The sequence below is a fragment of the Protopterus annectens genome, chromosome 1.part1, assembly GCF_019279795.1.
Source record: "Protopterus annectens isolate FY-2018-M chromosome 1.part1, PAN1.0, whole genome shotgun sequence".
NCBI lineage: Eukaryota > Metazoa > Chordata > Ceratodontiformes > Protopteridae > Protopterus > Protopterus annectens.
Window position 1 is genome coordinate 1,767,327,909 of NC_056726.1, and position 16,715 is coordinate 1,767,344,623.

Here is a 16,715-nt window from a genome sequence, read left to right on the forward strand (position 1 = left end):
CTCGACAGTGTAAAAACTCCACTGCCAATCATGACCAGACAAGGTGATTTGCTGTGGCAACCCCTAACTGGGAAAAAGCCGAGAGTTTGCTTTATTTCGGCATTCTAGGAAGGTTTTTTTAGTTATATGGGATTTGGTTTTAATTATATTGTTCCCAGACTTTATCTGTGGTTCTGAGTAGGGATCTGGATTCTGATGGAGGCAGATCACAGCAGTAAGCCAGCTGAAAAAAAACTATCTACAAGTTGGAACTAAGGTGGGTAGCAGGTCAGTGCCAACTAACACAACAAGGTAAAGAGAAGCAGAGGTAGTGTTTAACTTAGCACAGTAGAACTACTGCAGTAGTATGGTTGAAGGAATGAAGAAATAACTTTGTGGAGACGGAGTCGGGCAAGGGACAGTTTTGATGGGCTGCTATTTCCTTGTAAGTGTGCACTTACTAGAGATGCTACACCCTGAGCGCTTTCAATTGCAATAGCAGAGCAAATATGGCATCCCGGGTTTTAAAACTTTTGGTGTGTTGTACCTGAGCAATCACTTGGGGATAGGGTAAGGGAGGGAAACAATCAATTGGAGTAAAGAGTAGCATGAGAGAATCCAAGGCACTCTGCAAACCTAGCTAACTATATAAAAGGACAGCAAAATAAATAAGGTAAACATAAACCTTCTGATAGGTTTATGGTTTACTTTAACAGGGTGTTCAAGGACTGGAAGCTTTCTCTAAGAAAAAATATCAGTAAGAGTACACCACAGGTAGAAGCTGTATGCAGCTTACTAGTCTGCAATGCAGATTTTATTCTCTTGTACATTTGTAGTCCCCTTTGCTCATTGTTTGCTGCACACTATGTAGCTAAAGATAAAAGCAACTTGAGACTTTGCACCTTTGTTTGATGTTTAATTAGTGAAGTATAAGTACTGGGGGGGGACTGAAGGCTATGGCTCTATTGAGAGGGGCTAAATACCTTAACATAAAACAGATAAGTTAAGTAAAATGTATCAACAGTGAAACAAATATAAGGGGTGGGGGGCTAAGAGGAAGAAGGTTTGCAGCTGTTGCCTCTGGGGTATGCACTCTAGATGGTTGTAACAGATTTTAACAAGGCATAACAGTAGTCACAAAAGAAGGTACCTACACTACACATAAGTGGCAACAGCAAGGTTCCCAGAGTTAAAGCTGGGGCTGTAGTCTTTATTTTTTGATGATTGCTGGTTAGAATTTCCTTTGCTTTTATCTGCAGTGAGAGGAGGCCTTGCTCGCACAAGTGGGGGGGGGGGGGTGACGTGACCAGGTGCTCAGTGGCTCTTAATGCATGTTTTCATGGGATTCAAAGAGAATGGCACAACGGTATAACTAACCCTACATCTAGAAGTCAAATTGTTCCACTGTGCCATTTAATGATTCTGTCCACATACCTTGATCAAATACAAACACACATACTCACACTTATGTGTACGTGTGTGTGTCTGTGTACATACACACACACCTACAAGTTTTTAGGCCAAATCTTTGAGGATTTAAACTACCAGACAACTTCAGACATTTGAGTTTCAGACTTCATACCTTTCAGGAAATGCATGCTAATGCAAACCCTGTTATTATATTAATTTGCCAAGTTTATAAGAGCAATATTTAAAATCTGACCCCGATTTTTGGGCCTTTGCTCCGGTAAAATGTTTGGTTATATTTAGAATTCTTGTCCTAAGTGGTTCAGAGGTACATAACTAGATCCAGTGCTACTTTATGTATTTTGAAAGTACTTATTGTTTTCAACAAGTATTGGGCTAACAGGAGGCTTGTAAGATGCAGTGTGGAGGTATTCATGAAAAGAAGCAAGCCAAGATACAGGCTGATGCTTTGTGCAAGCTTTCCTTTCCTTGAAAGAGGGCAACCTTATTTTGAGATGATTAATAGAACACGCTTCCTAAACAATGGTCAAGGTGTTAGTCATGAAATATAGTTCCATAATTTTACAAAGTAAGATATTTCGTGTATCACGACTTAAAAATAGAAAATGGACTACATGGAGTTCTAAGTGCAGATTTATACTCATTGCAGTGCATCTGTAAGGTACTATGCAAATGTTTGTATTTCTTTAGTAGTGCAATAACAATGACATTATGACTTCTTACCACAGTATTAGTTATTGCTTTAAATAGTTTAATCTTTATAAGTTTAGTCGTATAGGATCACACCTGTTTTGCTGATAAAACAATCACACAGTCAGAAATGGCATTATTTTTTACCCTTTGCATTTAAATAAAAAAAGTAAGACTAGGTTTGTTATCTACTGGCTTGAGCTATGTAAAGATATTTCTTCTGATAAGTTTATGGTTTACTTTAAGTACACATTCTGCATACCTTCATTCATTTATTTCTCTAACTTAACCACAGGTAAGTTATAGGGTTTTAGAATAATGAGTCTTATAGGTGGGAAGCCTCATTTATTTCATAGGTAGGTACTAGGCTATCGGCCCAAGGGCCTAAGTAAGGATAGCCAACAAGGTTCCCTGGCTTATGCCACCCAAGAAAGTTAATTTCCTGTGCCCCTGTCGAGCAGAGCCACAGAAGGGATCCCCAGGGTGTATTTCCTATTTCCCATCCACTCATCAAGATTTTTCTTGAAGAGTGTTAATGAGGAACTTTGCTTGACATAGATGGGTAGCGTGTTCCAGAGTATAGGAAGTCTCTAGGACAGGAATCTATCCCTCCAGCATGTCCTGTTGATTGTGGTGACAAGGTTTAGGTCCTAGAGCATGTAGCTAGGAGGGATTGAGATTTCATTAGGTGTAGCATGTCCAACAGCTCTGGGTTTAACATAGCTTTATATGTTAGGCAGAGATCTCCTTGGAGCAGGCGATATGCTACAGAGTAAAGTTGGAGTTGAGACGGTCAGTGTAGGGCATCTGTTTGAGGCCAGCAAACCTCTTTGTGAGGTACTTCTGTGGCCTTTCCAGCTGCTGCAGATGTCTTGTGAGGTACATTCCAAAAGGGGCGTTGTACTCTATAATGGGTCTAATGAGTGCCGACTAGAGGGGAACAATGACCTCTTTTTTCCTAGCTAAGAACCCTTTTGTGATGAAGTGTGCCACACAGAAGGATTTCCTGACTACTGTGGCGATGTGATTATCAAAGGAGAGACTACTGTCCACCTGGGTCCCAAGGTCTCTTATCACACATTCAGTGTTAAGTAGACCCCCGTTTATGTGGTAGTTCATGGGTACAGAGTTTTTAACAAAGGGGATGACAATGTACTTTTTGGCACTGAGCTTGAGGCCATGCCTCTGACACCAGGCATCTGTCTCAGTGAGGCCCTTCTGTAGGATGTCCACATCATTTGGAGACTCGACTATGGCTCCTAGTTTGCAGTCATCTGCAAACTTCGTTAGCCAGAGGCCTTCTGTGTTAGCCTGTACTTCAGAGAAGTAGATACCAAACAGGAGAGGGCCCAGGACTGAAACCTGTGGTACTCCACTTGTCACTGGTTTGAAGTCAGATTTGGAGTCTGCAACTTTTACAGTGTGGGTTCTGTCAATGAGCAAGTTGGCAACCCATCTTGTGACGTAGGGATTTATACCTAGTTTAGTGAGTTTCGCTATAATTCCAGAATGGTGGATGCTGTCGAAAGCCTTGGCAAGGTCAAGATAGGCTGTGTGAACCACCTTACCCTCGTCTATGGGTTTCATGAATGCCTCAAAGAAGTCGATTGGGTTCAAAAGGCATGATCTGCCTTTCACAAACCTGAACTGGGTGGGGTCCAGAGTATGGAGGTTACCAATGTCTTTGTTTAGGAGTTCCATGATGATACGTTTCATGGCCTTGCAGACGAGGCTTGTCAGGCGAATAGGGCAATAGTTCCCAGAATCAGAGGTGGCTCCCCCATTGTGGAGTGGAATAACTGTTGCTGTGTACCATTCAGTGGGCACAAAGCCTGACGTGAGACTATGAGTGAACATGGTGCTTAGGTGGGGAGCCTGTTCGTTCTGAAGTTCGTGTAAAATGCAGCCTGGGATGTTGTCCGGTCCCATGGATGCTGTGTTTTTGGTTTTAGAGAATGCAGCTTTTACCTGCCTAGATATGATTACAGGAACTCTGCATTTTTCCTGTATAGATATGGGCCCTTTATGAGGTGAGAGGGGGGAAAAGTTAGCACTGAACCTATCTGCCAGGATGTTGACAATATCAGTTGATTCTGTAATTTTTGTGCCATTATGCTGTAACTCAGAGCAGATCTGGGTGTTGCAATTGAGATTCTTGACATAGCTATATAATGTTTTGTGGTTGTCCATAGAATCAGTGGTGATTTTGTTTTCATAGCTAGATTTGGAGGATCTTATATGGGATCTCACCTTCTTACTGAGGCTGACCAGGGAGCTCCTCAACTCATGGGATTTTACTCTCTTTTGCAACAGTTTCTTCCTTCTGTTGTATGTTTATGGCAGGGGACCACCAGATTGGCTTCCTTTTTTTGGAGGGTGGCATCTTGGTTCTGTTTGGGAAAGCATGATCCATGCACTTGTGTAAGTGCTTATAGAGTGCATTTGTGCAGGATTCAGCAGTTGTAATTGTATTGTCCGTCTGCATGGGTGTCATGAAGTTCGCCACTTCTGTCTTCAGAAGCATGAAGTTGGCTTTGGAGAAATGTTTTACCGTCTTTTCCTTAATGGTGGGTGGGGGGCGGGATGCAGATATCTAGAGTGATTAGCTTATGGTTGGATCTGACCAATGAGGAGTTGATTTCAGGTGAGGAACACCGGTCACTCATGTTAGTAATGACTAGGTCTAGGATATTGTTGCCCCTGTTGGGGGTGTGGATAAGTTGATCCAGGGCATTGGAATTTATGAATTTCAGAAAGTGTTGAGTGAAGGAGTTGGTACAGGAGTAGTTTTCCCAGTTAATGGTGGGGTAGTTGAAATCGCCCATTATTATGGTGTTTGGTTGAAGCTTAATATTTTCCAGTATATCAAGAAAAGAGGAGTGGGAATCCTGAGGCATGGTGGGGGATCTTTAGCAAGCTACAAGTTGGATTTCAGTTTTGCCCAAAGTTAGTTGCACTTGGATACCCTCGGATGCATTATGCTGTGCAACTAGCCTGGAGGTGTGGATATCCTTAATGAATATGGACACACCTCCACCTTTGGTGTTCTGGTCCAGGTTAGATGGCCGAAAAATGTGGTATGAGTTATAGCCTGGTAATGCAGGGGTGCTCTCTAAATCCTTGAACAAGGTCTCAGTCACTGCATAGATATCGATGTTCTCCATTTTAAGGAGTGCCTCGAGTGAGTGCATTTTGAGATTTAGACTTCTAGCATTGAGTAGCATTACCCTCAGTTTTTGCTTGCCTGTTCTTGTTATGATGGTGAATTTGTCATTTGAACCTTGCCTAAAAAACGCACTATAGGGGCGGCAAGACCCTTAGCCAGTATCCAGAATCCAAGGGGCAACAGGTACAGGCCATCTCTAGCAAAGCATCATGGTCTGTCGACCATGTTGTCCCAGGTAGACAGGTACTGGATCCAGTTAGAATGACATTAGAAGCTGAGCCAATTGTTGAAGTCAATAATTTTGTCCTTGTACTGCGGTATCATTCTGGCGATGGCAGCATGCTACTCAGGGCTAGGGTCATACCTGCCTTGGCTATAAGATCAGAGAGCTCTTCCATGTCTCTTTTCATGTAGTCCAGGGAGGTACATCTCAGGTCGTTCACATCAACATGGACAATGACAGAGTCATATTTGTACTTGTTGTGGAGTGACCTGAGTGCGTGGGTTATGTGGCAGATCCTGGCACCCGACAGGCAGCTGACAGTAACCTTCTCCTTGTTTAGCCTGGTGAGTGAGACATCAGTGTGCCTGACTACAGAGTCACCTATGACTAGTGTGTTGGGTACACTGGTTTGCCTTATGGGCTGTGGTTTATTGGCACACTGAGTCTGTGGGCTATGTGTCATTTGGGTTGTGTTGGGGGGGTGGAAGTTGCTTGCATTTCTGCTTTGGAGGTCTCTGTTGCTTGAGAAGATTATTATTGAGAGCCTCTGCGAATGTTTTTGTGTTTCTATGTGTGGATTTTGGTGGTGTAGGTTTAGTGGGACTATGTGATGAGTGGTGTGGTGTAAGTGTTTACCTTCTCCTCTTGCCTGTCAAGTTCAGTCTTGGTTGGAGAGAGTTTTACCTCCAGTTTGGCTAGATAAGTGCATCTCTCATAGGTTGTGGTGTTGGGTGGTAGGAGGAGAGGGTTGTCTGTGTATATGAGGCAATTGCTACATTGCCTTAAGATGCCCAGATTCATCAGCTAGACAGGAGAGAACACTGGGAGCTGACCCTTGGACATGCCTGAATAAAAAACTACTTTCCTCTAGACAAGTGAGGAAAGTGAGTATAAGAGCTGTTTTTCTCTAAGCAAGTGAGAAAAATAAGTACAAAAACTGTTTTCCTCTAGGTAAAGAGGAAAGTTATAGAGTTAGGTAAAGAGGTAACGTATAGGGTTTTAGAATAATGCTTCTTACAGGTGGGAAGCCTGATAATGCACACAAGATGTACATAAAACACAAACATGTTAAATGTCATACTATTTAGGAGGATATACCCACCTACTTATTGGTTCAGTATACATCCCCTCCTTCAGTGACTACTCCTCAGAAAACACACTACAAAATGTTTTCTAAAGAAGTTGCTGAAATCACCATAATATTGATGAATTCAAGATGAATGTTTTATGGCCAGATTACTTCCAGCTAAACAAAATGCTACGACACCACAATTTGGCACACTTAAGTCAAAACACCCACAGGGCCAAATCTCCACATAGTTATAGGGAGATCTTGGGATGAGTTATTGCCCAACATACAAAATAGATGTTTACAGACAGACATCCCTCCAAATAACCTAAATGACGATTGCTCTTTACTATTGACTCCAATTTTCAGAACAATCAACAGTCCTCCTCCCTTCAAGATCTTTCCCCAAATATAAAAACAACTCCTTAAATCCTATCTTAATAATATTGATTGGTCCACTCTCTACGGTATTTCAGACCCGTCTACCACTGTTTTGAACTTTGATGACACTTATGTCTACATTCAGGATACCTTTCACCCAGTCACCAGAGTTCAGATTTGCCCCGGACTACAAGATATCAAGTCAAGACTATGTCTAGACATTATGCCTGGAAAGCCTAGAAACAAAACTCAGCCAATGTTCAACTCTAACACAAATCACTTCAACCATCCTCATAAAAACATACAAAGACTTTTTATCTTAGACAAAAACAAATAGCTTACTACACTGAACCATAGCTCTTTTGGAAAGAACAAAAGCAATTGACAGATGCCATTACCAACACTCTAATCAATAATAATAACGCTCCTTCATTTGACAACCAAAACCTTATTATAAAATACCAACATTTTCTTTTGTTTACTTTAAAGGATCTTGTTGACAGATAAGTTTTCAGTTGAACTCTTCAGTTTAATGAAAGCCCACCCCCTCCACAACATTAACCCCTTGTATCATTTGTTTCTACCTTCCACTTTTCTTCACATCTCAGTCAAAGAAGCTAAGGCGCCGCTACTAAAGCTAAACTCCTCAGGGATTAGGTTCAGTACGCTACAGCCAACTTTCTTTATTATCAGCAGAAAAAATAGCCAAGCCTCTCACTCATATTTTTAACCTTTCACTCAACTGATACCACAGCACCTTCTCTTACATGCCATAATAATCTCTCTTCCAAAAACTACCTTCTCTACTAACCCTATGACCAATTGCAAACTACTTTTCCTTTACAAAGGCTTCAAAATTACTATAGCACAAACAACTACTTAAACACATAAATAGTTATTGCCTTCTTTACACTTGGCAAGATGTTTTTTACAATTCATTCAGCACCCTGACAGCTCTTTTCATCGACTTTTTTTTCTTTTAGAAACTCAGAGTGTTGACAACTAAGTGTGCTTTTTTAGTTGCTACTTATAAGAACATAAGCAATTGGTCTATTCATAGGTTCATAGGTAGGTACTAGGCTATTGGCCCTAGGGCCTATATAAGCCTAGCCAAAGGTACCCTGGCTTTTGCCACCCAAGAAAATTATTTTCCTGTGCCACTGTCGAGCACAGCCACAGAAGTGATCCCCGGGGTGATTTTCCTATCTCCCATCCAATCATCAAGATTTTTCTTGAAGAGTGATATGACCAGATCAGATCTTTTGAACCCATTAGTCTTCAGTTCCTGCATCTCAAACTACAAAAAATAAATTTGGGAATAGTACAGCAGATGGTTTTAAATCTGCCTAACATATAGAACTTTCCAACACGTATCACAGGAGCACCCCCTATGAGGCCCCTTACTCATCTCCCTCTACATTCATAAATGATTTGCATTTTAACTTCCGCATCTCAACATTGTCACATAAGCTGATGATATTCTACTTATTGAAATTAACAAAACACATTCTGACCTACAGACAAAATAACAAAACAATTTCACCAACCTCTGTAGAAGATCTACTGATAAACTCTTAATCAAGCCAAGAAAACAATGTAATAGTCTTTGGAACTACTCAGAGAGTAGTTAGACCCCCCCTTTTCTGCTGTCAAACATTCCTAATGTCTCCAAGCAGAAACACCTTGGACTGACACAACTTATCATGCTCCTGTTCCATTCATAAAGATAAAAATCACACATAAAATTCTGGTAAAACAAAAGCTGTGCTACAGAATCACACACCTTTGTTCATCTATTGCCCCGAATGCCATTGCCAAAAATGTTCTACTTCCAAACATGCCCATGGTTTAACTTTGCTGGCTCTGCATTCTTCTTAACAATACATGGAGATTACAAAACACACTAAAGAAAATCTTAAAACTCATTCTTCTGGCAGATGCACGTATACATTACTGCAACTACTTAATTGCAGCAACTGGTTACCAGTAATGGACAGGTCCACCTTTCTTCTTGATACTTTATTTTTAATAAAATGTTAAACTTGAGCTATTACCCTCCTCTGAACGTATGATTCAGGCATCAAAACTACACCCTGAGAATCTAATGTCAGCCTTTCCCATACCCAGACTCAGGCATCAAAACTACACCCTGAGAATCTAATGTCAGCCTTTCCCATACCCATCCAGTGGATGGAAAACTGCAAATTCACCCCTGGCTTGCCATTTGTGCCCATGGACATTGATAACTGGGAAATTTGGCACATGAATGACTAAGGACAGTTAGCCTAGTAACCTCCTAAGATCCATCCACTTTTCAAAACTGCTACTGGAGAAAACAGCATTCTCTAGACTGGGTCCTGCCATTTGGAAGTATCTCCCCACAGAAGTAAAATCCCAAAATATGCTTCAGGCCTTTAGATATATTTTCAAATACTAACTTCTTAAAGCAGCTTAGTGCATTGGCTACCATGACAACAGTTAATACTATATAACATTTCAAGCTATCAGTACTGGACATGTTAACATCTTTCTACCACGATCATTATTTGTCACTCTTTAAAATTATCTGTTGTTTCCAGATTGTATATGTGTACTTAACTCTTGCTTACAACACTTTTTAACCAATGTATTTGAACTTACTGATAACTTATTTACTGCCAATGTACCACTATTTAGACTTTATAAAGTATGCCCTTTTTACTAATTATGCATGTTTCCATGATTTTCATATATTTTACATTAGGTGTACCTAGGTCGAACTGGCACCCCACCTAACTACCATGTTCAATCACAACCTCACCTCAGGCTTTGTGCCCGCTGAATGGTGCACAGCGATGGTTATCCCACTCCACAAGGGGGGAGCCACCACGGACCCCTGGAACTACCGCCCCATTAGCCTGATGAGCCTGGTCTGCAAGGCCATGGAACGTATCATCATGGAACTTATAAACAAAGACATTGGTAATCTCCAAACTCAGGACCCCACCCCAGTTCGGGTTTGTAAAAGGCAGATCATGTCTCCTAAACCTGACAGACTTCTTTCAAGAAGTCACCAAAGCCGTAGACGAGGGTAAAGTGGTTCACACAGCCTATCTAGATCTTGCCAAGGCTTTCGACACTATCCCCAACTCTGGAATTATAGATAAAGTCAGTAAATTAGGTATAAATCCCTATGTCACAAGATGGGTTGCCAACTGATGCACTGACAGAACCCACACTGTGAAAGTAGCAGACTCCAAATCCGACTTAAGACCAGTGACAAGTGGAGTACCACAGGGTTCAGTCCTGGGCCCTCTCCTGTTTGGTATCTACTTCTCTGAAGTACAGGCTAACACAGAAGGTCTTGGCTAATGAAGTTCGCAGATGACTGCAAACTAGGAGCCATAATCGAAACCCCCTAAATATGTGGACATCCTACAAAAGGGCCTCATTGAGACAGATGACTGGTGTCAAACCATGACCTCAAGCTCAATGGCAAAAAGTGCATTGTCATCCTCTTTGGTAAAAACTCTGTACCCATGAACTACAACATAGGCGGTAGTATACTTAACACCGAAAGTGTGATAAGAGACCTTGGGACACAGGTGGACAGTAGTCTCTCCTTTGATAATCACTTCGCCACAGTAGTCAGGAAATTCTTCTATGTGGCACACCTCATCACAAAAGGTTTCTCATCCAGAAAAAAAAAAAAGAGGTCATTGTTCCCCTCTACTCATCACTCACTAGACCCATTATAGAGTACAACACCCCTTTTGGTATGTACCTCACAAGACATCTACAACAACTGGAAAGGCTGCAGAAATACCTCACAAAGAGGATTACTGGCCTCAAACAGATGCCCTATGCAGACCGTCTCAAAAAACTCCAGCTTTACTCTGTCACATATTGCCTACTCAGAGGTGATCACTGCCTAACATACAAAGGTATGCCAAACCCAGAGTTGTTGGACATGCTCCACTTAAAGAAGTCCCAATCCCTCCAAGCTGCACGCTCTAGGGACCTAAACCTTGTCACCACAATAAACAGAACATGCCGGAGGGATAGATTCCTGTCCCAGAGACTTCCCATACTCTGGAATAAACTACCTATCTATATCAAACAAAGCTCCTCATTAGCACTCGAAAAATCTTGATGATTGGATGGGAAACAGGAAATTCACCCCGGGGATCCTACCTATGAACCTATGAGGTGTGTACTGCTGCTCACTAAGGCCATGTCATGGCTGAAAAGATTCAATGGCTCAACCCACATACCTGATGAACAAATACTAACTAAAAGAATAATTACATGCCATACTGTGACCTTATGCGGGCAGCCACGGTGGTGCAGCGGTTAGCATTGTTGCCTCACAGCAAGAGGTTCTCCGGTTCGATCCTCGACTGGGCTGCCTTCTATGCGGAGTTTGCATGTCCTCCCTATGGTCATGTGGGTTTCCTCAGGGTACTCCAGTTTCCTCCCACATCCCAAAGACATGCTGTAGGTGGATTGGACACTCTAAATTGACCCTAGGTGTGAATGCGTGTATGTGTGTGCCTTCTGTGGAAGGTTGGGCGCCAGGCTGGTAACTCAACACCGTAAAACTCCACTACCAATCATGAGCAGACAGGTGATCCACTGTGGTGACCCCTAACCGGGAAAAGCCGAAAGAAGAAGACTGTGACCTTATGTGTGTGTATTCCTGCTAACCTTGGTAATTCTTATGTAGTGTTACATGGATTACAAAGGGTGCCCGTTTGGAAGGCAGGGAAGCAAGGGAGGAAGTTACACAACAAAAGCATGCCCTACTGCATAAATGAGCATGCTCCCCTTTTGGAGGATTTTCTAACAGTTGGCCAGTATTTTAAACCACGGAATAAGTAATGCTAAAAGCTGAAGGCCAAACTTTCACCATAAATAAGCAAGGTAGAGTACTTGAAAACTCTCGATTTTTGACAAACACTTTAAATTCATATCCATGACAAGCTCTTCTGGACAATGCCAAAATAATGGCGGTAGAAAGGTCAAAAATTATAAAGAAAATTTAAGTAAAGTTGCTAGAATAATAGCAGGTTTTGCTTTAGCAACATTTTCTGGAGGGTACAGACTAATCGGAAACGGACATGGTTGTCATACTTTAGTGACTTCTGCCTTCAATGACTTACTAGAAAAAATACATTTATTTATGTATTTATTTTACAAACAGACCAAAATATGAAGGAAAATAGAGACATTCTACAAAATTCTGGACAGTAGAACTGCATGACTATCAGATGAAATCAACAAAGTGTCCTCAGATTTCTCTGATGTTTGTAACTACAAACTGCACTATTTGTGATCGCGTCAACAAAAGACAAAAATACAGTTTAGTTGTACAAAGGAACCACAGAACCTTGTGCTATAAAACCCGGAAGACTGAAAAATACCAACATCACTCAAGCCAGTTCAGCACTGGATAGCAACACAGGGTATAAAGAAGCTCCGTACAGAATACGTAAGAATCTGTCAAGCCCATGACAGTAACAGTTATGTAAACTATGGTGCACAAAGCACTTACGTCAATACAGGAATGGGGGTCCATACAATACAGTACGGGAATCGGCTCCGTTCCACGTCAAGTTTCTCCATTCCGCCATTAAAGTGTTTCATTTTCCCTTCCTCAACTTCCGCCGTCGCCATCGCTGGCTGTAACAACCAGCTTGCTTCCGCTTTCGCCATCACTGACCTAAAACTCTGTTGGTAAATAAATGCAAGATTTGAAGACCCTTTCACCACCAAGCTGAGCCTTAACTACACCCCAAAAGGGTATGGCTTGCCTTCGGTCACGCCCAATGTTGTTAGGGTGTAGGTTCACTAACACTACCGAATATATTCGGTTTATTAATGAGGGTAATGAAGAGTGTAGTAACCAAACAGGTAGGCAGTGTTATGTGATATCTAACTGCCAGTTTCACATATACTTAGTTTTGCTTACTTATCGTTAGCAGCCAAGGTATTGATCTTTATTCAAACTATGCCTTCCGACCCACCACATTATTTTCCACCATAATTTCGTAAATAAGACACCTTATTTCCTTACGACTGATGAAGCTAGTGTGTTGTTTACAGTGGAAAGCTGTACTTTTGCGGCATCTCTCTCAACTGTTTATTTTGACTTAACAAATGTTCTGTCAGTCCTAAAAAATTCGATATGGGGGAAAGGGAGAATAATGACAATAATTATAAACTTGTTTTACTTTAAAAATGCATGTTCATTTGCATTCTTTAATCTGTCATTTTCTCATGTTAATAGTGCTATTATTTTAAAAGTGTCCCTGGTTATTTTTGGATTCTCTCCGATTCTGCAGGTAAGATGTTGAGATATGGTATGTAAGGTATAGTTTATCATATTATTATAACTACAGACTTTTAAAACGCACTGTCTTTCTCATGTTGGTGGGTTTTTTCCAATATTTTTATTAAATGTTTATTTCTTTATTTTACATTTGTTTACCGGAAGGTCCGACTGGATAGAGCTGCCCGTTTTCAATGGAGGCCCGGGGAGAAAAGCTCCAGAACAATTGCTAACATACTATACATAAGATATTTACATGAGCATTGTGGTTTACATGTACAGTTGTAAAATATACCAGATAATAACATATGATTGCATAAGATATTTACATAAACATAGTGGTTTAGACATACAATTAAAATTATAGCAGGTAGTAACTTATGATTGTTGTTCATACAGTATATTTAGTAGAGATAATCTTGAAGATCTATTGAAGATAAAACAAAAAGGGAAAAAACAAAAAAAATACTAGCCAGATAATCTTGAAGACATAGTGAAGATAAGAGAAGAAAGGAAAAAGTACTAGCCAGTTTGTCAAAGGAGGACAATATAGACATGTTCATATGAGGTTAATTAACTTAGTCTAGTTTTTTATTTTAGTTAGTGGGTGTAGTTTGGCAGTGGAGTAGGTTGTGTTTTTTGAACTTCCTTAACAACATCTTTCTTTGACAGTGAACCACATATCGAATGTTTAGTGATCAAAAAGAAGGGGAAAGTCTGAAAACAAAATTTTACTTTAAAAATGTTGAGGAATAGTACCAGGGGCAGTAAGGAAAAACAGTGCAGCCAGGCAGCTGATGGTGAGGGGAAAATATTGACACCATTAGTATTATATGTCTTCTATGTATGTCATGCAGTTTTGTATTGCACAGTTTGAGGTAAATCTGTCAGAGCTAAAAGCATAGAATAAGGCGATATTGTAGCTGACGGCCTCACCAAGTCGTTTCGCACAGAAGTGGGCATGTCACAAATTGAGTGACAACCCGGTCAGCATATTTAATTTGCTCGTCCATACATGATATGAAAATATTAAAATGTACACAAACGGTTAATACAGTATCGCCCAGGAAAAAGCTGTTCTTGGTAAAAGGTCCTGCCAATGATACTGAGGAATTGTCGGCTGTGACACCTGCACCCAAAAAAAAAAAAGAGTCCGTTTGGACATTAATTGGAACAGTGAACCATTGCATTCCGACTCTGACAAAGAGAACTATAATGCTACACTGTAAAAACCCTGATGACATGTGTTTTGATGGTTTCGTTTCTTTGCTGATTATTAGTATATATTATTAATGTAATAAAACTTGTCAATTAGAGATGTTGGTAAACAGTTTACGGTTATATTTACCGTCATATTACAATGTCAGTGCACTTTTTCTTCGGTTGTACATTCGGAAGGAATGCATATTCATGAATGACATATCGGGGGGGTGGGTTGTGGGCTGGGCTTGCTACTGCGCATCTGGTGAGGCCCTCAACTACAATATCGCCCAGAATAATTTTATATAAACTTATGTTTTGTATTTAAGACATAATGCAGTTACAACCTATAAAAACTCACTTTCTGCAGGGCAGTTTGAGAACTGGAAATTGTGGAGCAAGGAATTAATTTTATTTCTGACTAAGAATGGAATATCCAAGAAGCCTGAAAAAGTGCAGTCAGCATGGCCATATGTGAAAATGTGCCCTAGGCAAAGGGCTCTGTGACATCACCCCCCCCCCCTCACACACACAGCACATACAAGGACATATCCCCGAAATCTACCCATCTCAGGCACCTCATTTCTTTTAGATTACTTTTTTCCACTTTTTCTACCATTTTGTCCTTTAAGCTTTTTCTTGCATTCTTTCAGCACATTCTAACTAGGCTAGCCAGACTGCAGTGTAATAACTGGTGGAAATAACTGAAATAAGCCAAGGTGGGGAGTCACCAGGCTCCTAAAAGCCTGTAGGTTATAGATGCTCTGAGATCCATTTTAAACCTTTTTTTCCACTCCTTTGATTCCAAGATAGCCTGATCAAAACACATTACTATAGAAAGAAATTCACTCTTACTCTAACTTTGTTTTTCCCTGCATCCTTTTAAGCATTCTAACTGGTCGAGAGTGCACTGTAGTAACTGTGAAATAAACAATTAAACTAAGCCAGGGCCAGATGCTGTTGAGTAATAGATGCTCAGGGATGCATATGCTTTTGGCCGAATAGAGCCCTGAACAAAAACAGCAGTTCACAGTAAACTGAGAAGACAAATGCAAGTGAGGCTACATAAATCACATCTGGGAATAATGTCTGCCTCCCTATCACAACCCCCAAAAAAGATAGTCACTTTCTGTGTATCCATCTGGTGTTAAATTGGAATGAAGGCACATCTGGCCGCAGTCATATACTTAAGCAGCTGCTGTCAAATATATACATGGCATGCTTCATCATCCCCACCTCCCAAAGGTAGCCAATTTCTGTATACCGCTCTGATGTCAGATTGGGATGAAACTGAAAGAAAAAATAGAATACAGTAACATAGCTCACCCTGTTGCTGTTAGATGTATATAAATTGCATGCTTTCAACCCCCTACTCCCAAAGATAGCTACCTGAATATGTGTCATGTTTGATTATGAAAAAAGTGAAAAGATTATCATTGTCATCAACCCCCATTTTCTGCAGGGTATCGTGTTGACTGTCACCATTTCTATCAATTTAATGTCACTCTTCTACCTTCTTTGACAATCAGGCATGATTGTCACAGGTCATCTCTCACACAATATATCCAGCCCTTTGCTGGATGCTCTCATTTCCTTTTGCCTTTTTCCTGTCTGAAACAAATTTTCTTCAGCAGATTGTTTTTGCCTTTCCTGCACATAGGCCCAAACCACCATAATCTGTTTCTCTGCAGCTGGAGCTACCTGTGCTTCTGATCTGAAGTCCTTGTTTTTCATCTGTTGTACAGCGTGTATTTTACTAACCATCTGTAGCACTTCGTCTCCATCACCAGCAGCTTCCTCAGCTCCTCTGATTTCACTACCTAGGTTTTTGTACCATATAGCAGTACTGGTTGTATCACTGTTTTGTACACCTTATTTTTCAGCTTCTTTGGCATTCTTCTGTCACATACTATCCCTGATAGTCTGTTTAAGGTCTATGTCTGTCATGCATAAGAAAAAAGGTTTGATCCTGACCCCTGGCTGGCCAATGCCTTTGTCAAGTTTGAATGTGTGTCTGTGGTGTTTCTCCCATCTTCCAAAAACATGGTAGGTGTTTCCACCTCAAACTCACCCGAGTATGGAGTTGGAGGCAGCAATACAGACTTTAGATGGAGCCTGGAGCCTGTCAGGGAAGAGTTGTATAGACCACCTGCTTTTGACATCACCTGTGGTGTGCAGTATTCTCTACACAAGCTAACAGGGATCACAAACTTAGTACCATGTTAGAACTAGCTAAGTGACTGGGAAAGTGAAAAAATATAATGATCTA

The 16,715-nt window shown here is 40.8% G+C and overlaps 1 protein-coding gene across 2 annotated transcripts in view; it reads right to left on the reverse strand.

Annotated features, from left to right (window-relative positions):
• Positions 1–12,788, reverse strand: part of TMEM222 (transmembrane protein 222) — a 293,800-nt gene extending 281,012 nt beyond the window's left edge. The window contains exon 1 of one of the 2 annotated variants that reach the window (XM_044084400.1): positions 12,470–12,788. In XM_044084400.1, the coding sequence (XP_043940335.1) occupies positions 12,470–12,630 (161 nt within the window). In that variant the 5' untranslated portion in view covers positions 12,631–12,788. The remainder of the gene's footprint in view (positions 1–12,469) is intronic. The other variant, XM_044084393.1, reaches the window with a different exon arrangement.
• Between the last annotated feature and the right edge of the window lie 3,927 nt (positions 12,789–16,715).